The sequence below is a fragment of the Cyprinus carpio genome, chromosome B1 (genome assembly GCF_018340385.1).
Source record: "Cyprinus carpio isolate SPL01 chromosome B1, ASM1834038v1, whole genome shotgun sequence".
In the NCBI taxonomy this organism is placed as follows: Eukaryota; Metazoa; Chordata; class Actinopteri; order Cypriniformes; family Cyprinidae; genus Cyprinus; species Cyprinus carpio.
The window spans coordinates 4,048,268-4,060,476 of record NC_056597.1 but is presented as its reverse complement, the minus strand read 5'-3'; the positions used below and the strand labels follow the sequence as shown (position 1 = coordinate 4,060,476).

Here is a 12,209-nt window from a genome sequence, read left to right as displayed (position 1 = left end):
TACCTGTTGGATCTGTCTCTGTCTGTCTGTCTGTCTATAACCACAAAGAAAGCCATATCTGAAACATAAACTTTAATTTTGGTTGATAAGCATACCTTCAAATTTTGGTTGTCATAAATGTGTGAGAAACTAAATGATCCCTTTAGATGGTTGAAAATGTGTGTGCAGATAAAGTTAATATTAAACAAGAAGGAGGGTCTGATGACTTAACTTTAAATGGCACGACAAAGGTCGACATATCAAACAGGCCTGTAAAGTTTTAGATTTGTGTCAACATTTACAAAGCATTATGTCAACGCTGGTGTATATATCAACATTAAGACCAAATGTGTAAAGGCTGTCAAATATGTCATATGCCTGTGGCCTTTCAAATATGATTTTTATATATATATATATAATATATATATATATATATATATATATATATTATATATATATATATATATATATATATATATATATATATATATATATATATATATATATATATATTCTGATAACTGTTTTAATAGATCAGATTTCCTATTAAATCTCAAATTGACTTTAATGAGAAATGCTTGTTGACTCATTTTAACTCTGACTAACATGCATGACTCCATGCAGGAGATCAGCTGGTCTGTCTGTGTAAAAATGTAAAAAATGTCCCATATACAGGGATATGAATGGATAACTAACCTTTCATACAGGTCAAATCTGGTAAATCTGGAATTATGAGCTGCATAACAATGTGTCTAGTGTAGATAAAGAATGAGTGAATGGATGCATTCATCCACCCATTACAGAGAGAAACAGCATCAGAATGTGTTAATTCTGCATTACTTTTTTTCAATGCTCATTTTCTATTTTTCAAATGAACTGGAACATATAAACTAGTAGATCTATTTAGAATACTGAAGAAAATACCATACAAAGGAAAAAATGGCACACAATTTAAAAAAAAAAAAAAAAAGCCATACAGCATGTTAACAGCTAGTTTTTTTTGTGGGGATAGGAAGAAAACAATATTAGCAACTGAGACAGACTGAACCTGACTCACCAACTGTTTAAAATGAGAATGTAGTCAAACCTTGATTAAAAGAGTCATGAGGGTGGGAAAAAATGTCATTATCATAATCATGTGATACTTAGTCCATAACCTGCAGCCATGGCTCTGTTTAGAAAAGCAAACACAAGGCAAAGAAATTAACTTTCATATAAACATTGGGTAGATGCAAAAATTGTACCTTTAGGGTTACAACAGCTTCACTAAGTCACTTTCTTTAAAGGGACAACTTTATCCCCCTGAAGCTTCACTGAAATACCCAATTGGTGAAATGATTTTGCATATGTAACTCTCTAACTGCAGATGACAATCTGATTCAAGTCATTTTGGGTGATTGCACGCCAAAAATAAAAAATAAAATGCTGTGGCATAAATTACTCTATTTAATTAAGTAATTCTTTCCACAGAGCATTTTCTTTAAATAAACAAACATTAAAACAAACAAACATTTTAGCTAAATGCTTGTATAATAAAAACATAAAATTTGTGTGTTTGTAGTATTAGTATGAAAGTAATATGTAGTAGTCTATTGCTCTTTTTGAGAGCAGGCAGTGAAACTATTTATTGTATTTATTTGTTGTTGAGTCTATGAGTTTAGAGTCAATTAACTCCTAGCCCTATCCTGTTTTGAAGGTGAATGATATGGGTATTTTTTCTAAATGTATTTATTTACTGCAGATGACACAATAAATTAACAAGAAACTTTGTTTTTTTCCTGACCTGTGTGGTAAATGTACTCTTCTGGTACTGGTAATATGATTTTCTTGATAAACCTTCTTCTATTAGTATATTTTATGCATTGTGCCCCTATACAGTGGCCTCTTTCTGCTTCCTTTTTTCTTTTATCATATGGTACACTTTTATGTTTTTTGTATCTTTCCGGTCAACATGACTCACTCACTGTAGGAGGAGTCATGAGTTTAGGAGCATCAGTTTACTGAGGTGGAGAGGATCACAGATTGGATTTTTTGAACTTTCCTGAAAAACTATTGACATTGTCCCTGCATTTCATTAAAAATGAACTGTTTTCCATCTTTATTAAGCCCAGTTGGACTAAAACAGATTACAAAAGTCAAAGGACTTCTCAAAATTTGAGATGTCACAGTTGAACTTAAAAAGATAAAGGAAAACTCTTTTATAACTAGACCTACATACAGGCCCAATGAATACTTGGTAATGCACCATCTGTTGTATGATTGAGATGAACAAATTTGTTTAGATTTAGTACATTAGTTTAAATAATAAACAGTAAACACACCACAATTTCAATATTACGGTGAACACACTGCAGTCTTTAGAATTCTCTTTTAACCAAAACATGTTGTGAGACACATTATCTTCCTACTTTACTGCACCACTGGAGCTGGTTATAGCTAATGATCACATCTACCTGGACCTAGTTTTATAGAGGCTTGAATTGACATACAGTAGGCTACTATATTTGCACAGCATTGATTGGTTGTGGTTGCCTTTATTCTTTGTACAACAACAAGTCTCTATCATCTCATTGCTTACTTCGAGTGCATTTATGTGAGATTAAAATACATTTTATGTCAACGTGCAGAGTTTTATAGTTGACCTCTGTGCAACTGGTGAGATCAGTCCTGGTTTGAATGTAAATATTTCCAGATACTGGCACCTTTTGAGCTGTTTGCCAGTTTGTTTTCTTCTGCATTTGAGGATGCATTCAAAACTTCCTACAACGGTTGTGGTTAGAAACTCAGTAGCCCCTCACTGCAGAACACAAGATCCAGGGGGCGTGGTTGGATCCACATCTAGTGGGTGGAGATGGGTAGGTGTAGGGATCAGGGGCTGGGGACAGGTAGGTTTAGGTATATGTAAGGTTGGAGGAGTTGGATCTGGATCCAACCATGCCCCACATATCTTGTGTTCTGCAGTGAGGACCATCTCGAGAAACTGGCTAATATTTTGGTATCTAAAAAACCTAGGATTTAATTATTCTTAATTATTAACTGGAAATGGTTAAGATCCATATGAACAAATTAGATTTTAGAGAAAAAGATTATCAGTGAATAATACATTTCATTTCAGTCTTCTCCTCACACAAAGCTATTGGATCTCAGAATACTTGAAGTAGTGATTGGTTTGGACCATTTTTTTTGGACCATTTTAGTCAGTTTTGACAGCCGGTGGTCAGCTTTCACTTGTGAATGTATGGAAAGAGTAAACATTTGATTCATTTGCATCTGCTTAGGATGTTTAAGGTTATATTCTTGTATGAAACTACAAAACAAAAAGGTGAATTTGTGGCAATGCAGTTATCATTAAATCCGAGTTTTTACCTGTCTTTTTTTTAACAGCTATGGAAAGAAGGAGAGCACCCCCTACCGATCACCTGCCTTACATTTGCCTAATATTTTGTACTCGTATAGCTAAATGAATGGTTTTAAAAAAAATTAAGATAACCCTAAACCGAAAAAAAAAAAAAAAAAAAAAAAAAAGAGTGAAAGGTATATATTTTTTTAAACATATTAAGAGTTAACCTAAACTTCATATAACCTCTCTATGCTGGTAATATTCACACTGTTCCCCATTCTTGCATATTTGCTTGGATTGATACTTTGGCTAAGCTTTTGTGTGAATTACGATCATCTGGCTATAGGTGGCAGTATGGAATATCTAAAAGAGAATTTGTGACGCGCAATGTGCGAGACGTTCAAACGCAAGCAGGAATATACGTCGATGTAAATAATGCGTTCAGTTATTCATACTGCCACGAGGTTTTCTGCAGCCTTCTTCTCTTCACAGTCCTCTCGGAAAAGCACGTCTTTATTAACAGCTGCTTCCATTCATTTGAGAAAAATGGCGCATTATCTTACAGAGCTGAGAGGACGACCAAACTCTACTGACTACAGGGTTTACTTGAGTAAGTTTGCCCTTCTTATCTTTTAATGCCATTCATAAAAAATGAACATTATAAACGGCTCACACCTTTCAAATAAAATTATTATTGGTGACAGAACATGTTACCTCGCCGCTGATTTATGTGCTCTGGGTTCACACCGCAAGCTGCAGCAGAGCAGAAGCAGCGCGTTAGCAGCAGGTAGGCAGAGCGGCGCGCGGCTATTTTGCTTTCACACCGGCAGCGGAGGCAGCGCGCAACTGAACAGCGGATTTTGGACAGAGTACTGTCAATTGGTTCCAATTAAATCAATTTTGTTTTTTCTTGAAAAGAACAATAATTCTACAATTTCACACATTGGTTTTATGTATAGCCAACACATGTTTTCTGCTGATCATTCCAATGTATTAGAGGAAAATGGCAGGCTTTTGAGGTTGCGGTAGAACTGTAATTACTTTGACATATTTTAACATAAAATAATAATAATAATAAATATATATATATATATATATATATATATATATATATATAAAAAACTTTTTATATATATATATATATATATATAAAATCCGAATTATATTTATTATATTAGCTCTTACCTCCATAAAAAACTCTTTTATATTTGATAAACAGAATATCTGACACGTCAAATACATACATTACCCATCATAAAAAGCTTATAAATAATTCATAAATGTATACGGCAAACTTCTTAACAGAGACAATGTAAATGAGCAAACTCTCGAAAACAGAAAAAAAGACGCAGATCATAGATGTCTATACTGTAGCTATGTGTGCTAGGCCTATATTAATCTATGCTATTTGCCTATCTATATTGAGTTGTTTGCTCGTGTGCCAGCGAAAGCGTCAAAAACACTATAAAATTACTTACCATCTACACTAAGAGCCGCTGAACATCCGTTCTTCTGCCAATGTATAGGCCTAGTTATAAGAATACGACTACTACTACTACTACTAATAAATAAATCTCTAAGGCTAAACTAGCAGTATAAATTATTTAAAGTTGTTTTTGTATTTCGGCCAAAAAGTTTATTTTTGGATAGAACTGTAAGTACTTTGACAGATTTTGTAAATTTTGTATATTAATAATAAAAAAATAGAAAAATATGTAAATTTAAATATCATACATTTTTAATGTCAATTGCTAAAAACACAGTAGATATCATTAATGCAAATTTTGGGAGAAATTACTTTTTCGTGTCAGTACATGTGTATTTTGCCCATGATCATTGTCACTTTCTATACATATTTTTAATATTAATTTTCTTTCCTAACATACTCCAGTTCTTATTAAAACACGTTAGATGTGCTTATTTTGTGCATTTAGAGCACTTTTTGTGTGAAATCATATTTATTTTGTCCATCAAAGGTGTACTTTCACTTTAACTGAGCGTCAGCAGCGCAGCAAAAATAGACCCAGCGCCGAAACGATCGCAGCACTGCTGCTTCTGCTCTGCTCCTGCAATGCTCTGCCGCGCAGCCTCTGCGTGTGGTGTGAACGCTCTCATCTGTTAACATAGGCACCGAAAAAAATACGCGCTGCTTCTGCTCTGCTGCCGCTTGCGGTGTGAACCCGGCCTAACGGTGGGAGATTTCTGAACGTCATAAGCAAGAGACAGAACATGCATGTACAGGTGCTGGTCATATAATTAGAATATCATCAAAAAGTTGATTTATTTCACTAATTCCATTCAAAAAGTGAAACTTGTATATTATATTCATTCATTACACATAGACTGATATGTTTCAAATGTTTATTTATTTTAATTTTGATGATTATAACTGACAACTAAGGAAAATCCCAAATTCAGTATCTCAGAAAATTAGAATATTGTGAAAAGGTTCAATATTGAAGACACCTGGTGCCACACTCTAATCAGCTAATTAACTCAAAACACCTGCAAAGGCCTTTAAATGGTCTCTCAGTCTAGTTCTGTAGGCTACACAATCATGGGGAAGACAAAAAAGATGACAATTGACACCTTGCACAAGGAGGGCAAGACACAAAAGGTCATTGCAAAAGAGGATGGATGTTCACAGAGCTCTGTGTCCAAGCACATTAATAGAGAGGCGAAGGGAAGGAAAAGATGTGGTAGAAAAAAAGTGTACAAGCAATAGGGATAACTGCACCCTGGAGAGGACTGTGAAACAAAACCCATTCAAAAATGTGGGGGAGATTCACAAAGAGTGGACTGCAGCTGGAGTAAGTGCTTCAAGAACCACTACACAAAGACGTATGCAAGACATGGGTTTCAGTTGTCGCATTCCTTGTGTCAAGCCACTCTTGAACAACAGATGGCGTCAGAAGCGTCTCGCTTCAAAAAGGACTGGACTGCTGCTGAGTGGTCCAAAGTTATGTTCTCTGATGAAAGTAAATTTAGCATTTCCTTTGGAAATCAGGGTCCCAGAGTCTGGAGGAAGAGAGGAGAGGCACACAATCCATTTTGCTTGAGGTCCAGTGTAAAGTTTCCACAGTCAGTGATGGTTTGGGGTGCCATGTCATCTGCTGGTGTTGGTCCACTGTGTTTTCTGATGTCCAAGGTCAATGCAGCCGTATACTAGGAAGTTTTAGAGCACTTCATGCTTCCTGCTGCTGACCAACTTTATGGAGATGCAGATTTCTTTTTCCAACAGTTCTTGGCACCTGCACACAGTGCCAAAGCTACCAGTACCTGGTTTAAGGACCATGGTATCCCTGTTCTTAATTGGCCAGCAAACTCGCCTGACCTTAACCCCATAGAAAATCCATGTGGTATTGTGAAGAGGAAGATGAGATATGCCAGACCCAAGAATGCAGAAGAGCTGAAGGCCACTATCAGAGCAACCTGGGCTCTCATAACACTTGAGCAGTGCCACAGACTGATAGACTCCATGCCACGCCGCATTGCTGCAATAATTCAGGCAAAAGGAGCCCCAACTAAGTATTGAGTGCTGTACATGCTCATACTTTTCATGTTCATACTTTTCAGTTGGCCAAGATTTCTAAAAATCCTTTCTTTGTATTGGTCTTAAGTAATATTCAAATTTTCTGAGATATTGAATTTGGGATTTTCCTTAGTTGTCAGTTATAATCATCAAAATTAAAAGAAATAAACATTTGAAATATATCAGTCTGTATGTAGTTAAAGAATATAATATACAAGTTTCACTTTTTGAATGGAATTAGTGAAATAAACTTTTTGATGATATTCTAATTTGACCAGCACCTGTATTTACGGTTACACTCACGCAAGTTAAAAACATAACGATTAAACTATATAATTTGCCCATTTATTGTTGTATTTTGTACACTTTACGCTTACTACATATGGTCTAGCAACACGCAAGGTTTCATGGAAATTTAAACATACAGAGTAACGTTAGAGAATACTAGAGATACAGGTTGTAACATTTGCTTTGCAGAAACTTCAGATGGAAAGTACATATCCCCTTTCCATGACATTCCTCTGTATGTTGCTGATGAACAGGTTAGTGTATTGTACTTTAAATCAGTGATGTCATGACTGACAGTAATAATTAAATGAGTAATTAATTGAATAACCTAATTGACATCAAGATAACAGGCACAATTGTTACCCAGTCTTTTTTCTAATTTTGTTGGCATTATGTTTCTCATATATCAGGAATGTGGTGTTCCACCAAAGAAGTTAAAAATGAATGAGGTAACCATTCATCAATCTACACATTTTGGAAGCTTATTGTCGCAAAATAGAAGTTAATAATTGTGTGCTGTCTTTAACAGATATTGTTTAATATGGTTGTAGAAGTACCTCGTTGGTCAAATGCCAAGATGGAGGTCAGTATATTTTTACAGAGTTGTAGCAGTTTTTCTAGTGTCTGACTGTGGCTAAGCAATTCTCTGTTTCTTACTTTGATTGATCATTTGGCTGATTTAGCCAATAAATCAGAAAGCTAATTTAACGTTGAATATAAGACTTGCATGAGAAGAACAATAGCAAGAATATAAGACTTACATAAGATTAATAATAGAACAAAAGAAAGTTAAAAAATCAAGTCAGTTATTTATATATCAATAGATTGCCAAAAGGAAGATTTATCTGCCAATAATAATTTTAAATAATACCATATAGCTAATATAACTTTGTATCTGGGCTGTGTAGCTTAAGGCTTATACAGTAAGTACCAAATCAATAAAAAAATTGCATTTTGATATTAAATTTAAATTTTTAAATATTGTATGTTCTGATATTGTGCTAAACACAATGCAATAGTATGTTATTTTAGTATGTTATTTCTATTTTTTTTCCACAGATAACAACAAAGGAACCACTAAACCCAATCAAGCAAGATGTGAAGAAAGGCAAGCTACGTTATGTTGCTAACATTTTTCCACACAAAGGTTACATTTGGAACTATGGTGCACTTCCACAGGTGATGTCATGGTTTTGATTATGGCTATGATTTTCAAAACTGTTTGCAATGTGATTTGAACATCTAATTGTACAGTATTCGTGCGTTGTGTGTATGTGTGTAATTTGTTTTATTATTAATTCTCTGTCACACTATATAAATACTAAAAATACTTTTTTTTTTTTTTTTTTTAAACCAATTTTTAAAGACATGGGAAGATCCTAGCCATACTGACAAGGAAACCATGTGCTGTGGAGACAATGACCCCATAGATGTGTGTGAGATTGGCTCGAAGGTGGGTGGAATCACTGGTTGATATATTATTTTACGAAACTATTTACAACATTTAGCAGTTTTGTATTTCACACACACACAAAAAACAATCCTATATCTAAGTTTTGCTTTCAGTTCAAAATACTGAAACCTTAAAATCAATAAAAAAAAATTTTTATCCTCATATTATTTTGTTTACCTCTCTGACAGTTTGACTTTTTCCCCCCTTCCTAACACTGTGTAGGTGGCATTTTTGGCCCATTGTTCCATCAGTATATTATTACATTCTCCTTTCTTTCCTAACACAAACTGGTTATGGCTCTGATTACTACTCTATAAGCCACTGTACATTTCTATGTTACAGGTGTGTGTAACAGGGCAGGTGATTCAGGTTAAAGTTCTTGGAATTCTGGGTTTGATAGATGAAGGAGAGACTGACTGGAAGGTAATAGCCATCAATATAGAGGACCCTGATGCATCAAGGCTTAACAGTGAGTAATTTTTTTAAAAATGTTTTTGTTATTGCATTATTAGCATTTATGACTGTGTAATCTCAACTAGTGTATATTTAAAAGGCATTGAGGATGTGAGAAAGATTAAGCCTGGTCACCTTGAGGCTACTGTGGATTGGTTTAAAAAATATAAAGTGCCAGATGGGAAGCCTGAGAACCAGTTTGCATTCAATAGACAGTTCAAGGATAAGGTAGTGTATCATGGAAGTTTGATTATGAGAGAGAATTGTTAATTCATTAATGATTAATCATCTAATGTTAATGTTGTTAATATCATGTTAGGACTTTGCTATAGAAGTCATAAAATCAACACACAGCTACTGGAAAGCATTAGTGATGAGAAAAAAGAGGAATGGTGATGAGATTGTTTGGTGAGTGTAAGATTTTATTTTTATTTCAGATTTATTAAATGAAAGCAGAGTTTTTCTTTGTGGTACATTATAGTTTTTCTACATTTTCAATTGTTTATCTAATTTCTAGTCATTTTGATGGCTGTTTTGATTTTTGTGAAATTTACTTTGATCCATCTCTTTCTTAGTCAAAACACTTCCTTATGTGAGAGTCCATTCAAATGCAGTGATGCAGAGGCCAGTACTGTAGTTGAAGCTGTGAGTATTTTATGTCCTTTCATACTGGCTGATTTTTGCTATTAGACGGAAGACAAATTCTCTTTTGCTGTTGTAGGCTCCAGAATATGGGGAACCCCTCCCAGTACCATCTGAAGGTAAAATTGTATTTTATGTTTTTCAGTACTTTAACAAGTTACATGATTTTGTTAACTTCATTTCTATTTTGCAGTGGACAAATGGCACTTCTTCACAAAGTAAAAGATCATTAACTCTTTGCAGTGTGATCTCAGAAGGAGGTAGAAAAGGCCAGAAGATGCCTTTCCTGGGTTCAGTAATGTCCCTGGTGCAAAGATTTTTGTTTTATAAATGTTTTATTTTTTAAAACATTGCTTTATTTATTAGAACAAGACATACACACCCGCACACCCCTCTCATTCATTTGGTGAAATGACCAAGTTATTTTTGTAGTAACATCGGTAAACATGTTTCTATAAACAAAATGCATTCAAAAAAATTAAAAAAAACACATAAACACCTTAAAATTCAAACAATAAATATCTAAAAAAACATTTACTTTTATTTTACTTCAAACTTTTACAGTGCCTTTACGTGTGTGTGTGTGTGTGTGTGTGTGTGTGTGTGTGTGTGTGTGTGTGTGTGTGTGTGTGTGTGTGTGTTTTGTTTATATCTATTTATGCACCTATTCTGACAAGTCCTTTAGGAACAAGTGAACAAGTTTAAGCTTAGGTACAAGGTTAACAAAACTTTAGTTTGTAATTAGTGACATTAGGAACCAATATAAATTGGGAATTGGGACAAGAAGAGTTTGTCTTGGCAAGATGACTAAGAAATCAAACTCTGTAGTAAAAAATGTGAAGTTCCATGCTTGATGTAAAAAATAAATAATACTCTTCTTTCCTTGGAATGTGTACTATCAGAATCAAGTAATAGTATACAGGAAATTAACTCAATCAATGTTTTTGTTTTCTATGATAATATATTTACAAAATAAAAAGTGTTTGAATTGTAACTTTCATAAAAAAAGCTTAATTACTTTATTAATGCACTGAAAGAAGAATTGTGTTTTAAATGTATTCTAATTTAAATTTTATTTTCAGTTATTTTAAAAATTATTCACACCCTTGGACTTCATTGTGTTAGTCTTTGTTAGTAATCTAAAATAATGAAATGCAAACAAGAATTGTAAAATCAAAGTGTTGTAAAGAAATAAAACATCACAGATTCCAAGGGTCAAATACTTTTGAAAGCACTGTAATTGTACCGTTTGCAAATTATAAATAAAACCATATTATTTGTTTGGTTTATTTAATCATTAAAGGTGTCGAAATTATAAATATAAAGTTGCACAATTTACATTAAATTCCTGAAATAAATATGATTTTTATTAAAAAAAAACATTTCAGCAATATTAGGAATGGTAACAAATCATAACAAACAGCTTTCAAATAAACTGCATTCTGTTCTTCAGTACATTACAATACTTACAGTATTCAAAGCCATTCTTAATTCAATGTTTTAAGCATTACAAATTTGAAGGGAAAAGGGGAAGCAATACAAAAAGGCAGAAAATAGCACATTTAAACCTTTAGTGTCTAATGGCAAAATACCAACAGGTGTACATAAACAGCAAGCTTAATGTAAAAGTTGTGCACCCCAGTTCGTTAGTTGAAGTCAGAAAGTCATTCAAGTAAAGTTGACTCCACTCAGAAACTCTCCGAAGCATCTTCAAGTATGGCTATTCTTGTCACTCACTAAATTTTAACCGCCACTTTTGCTTCATACACAACCTGCTACTAAAGCTAGGTTCTGTACACGGAAATTTAACAACTAATTTAAAATACAAAATTGGAAGCGTCTTTCATGTCTAGTCAGTACATCGAATTGATTTCTAATAAAAAAAAAAGGTAAACTTTGCTGTTGTATTAAAACAAAAAAAACCTTAGCTGACCTGATTCTCAACAAGACAAAGATTTTAGGGGCAAAATCTATGAATATTATATGTGTGGAGTGATGGTACTTTTAACGTTAAACTTTGTACATAAATATGGACTTAAGACTTCTGCAACACAAGCATGTGGTATTTACAATGTGGCACAATCTATTTAGTTTACAATAATCTACCTATTTTGAATTTACATACATTTTTTGTATTATTTCTGGAGAAGAAAATGAAGTGCTTTAATTGTTTGTCAGAGTGGATTGAGTTGTATATATTTCATTACCAATTATTCATCACTTTTCTAATTTGATTCAGTGGACAGGGTTGTGTGAGAGGCATTACCATGTTTAGTGGTTGTAAATACATTTAGCCTCAAGCTGTACATTTGCAACTAATGTGCACACAATAGTTTAACTGACTTGGTCTTACCTTTCTGTAAAGAGAAACAGCATTACTTTATTGAGACACTTTCCCTTTAAACCAGTGCATGTTAAAATATTTTAAAATTACTTCTTGAAAAGTTTATCAGCATTGTGCTTCAACAGTACACAAATTCAGATTATTTTAGTTTCGTAACAAAATTAGATATGTTTGTAGT

At 33.6% G+C, this 12,209-nt stretch overlaps 1 protein-coding gene across 1 annotated transcript; it reads left to right on the top strand.

Moving 5' to 3' along the window:
- Positions 1 to 3,695: 3,695 nt before the first annotated feature.
- ppa2 (inorganic pyrophosphatase 2) lies at positions 3,696 to 10,150 on the top strand. Its single transcript, XM_019095130.2, has 12 exons — positions 3,696 to 3,929; positions 7,329 to 7,393; positions 7,550 to 7,588; positions 7,669 to 7,722; positions 8,199 to 8,318; positions 8,506 to 8,592; positions 8,935 to 9,061; positions 9,146 to 9,273; positions 9,365 to 9,453; positions 9,621 to 9,690; positions 9,767 to 9,806; positions 9,881 to 10,150. The coding sequence occupies exons 1-12, from the start codon at positions 3,755 to 3,757 to the stop codon at positions 9,907 to 9,909; spliced, it is 1,023 nt and encodes a 340-aa protein (XP_018950675.1). The 5' UTR covers positions 3,696 to 3,754; the 3' UTR covers positions 9,910 to 10,150.
- The last annotated feature ends 2,059 nt before the right edge of the window (positions 10,151 to 12,209 follow it).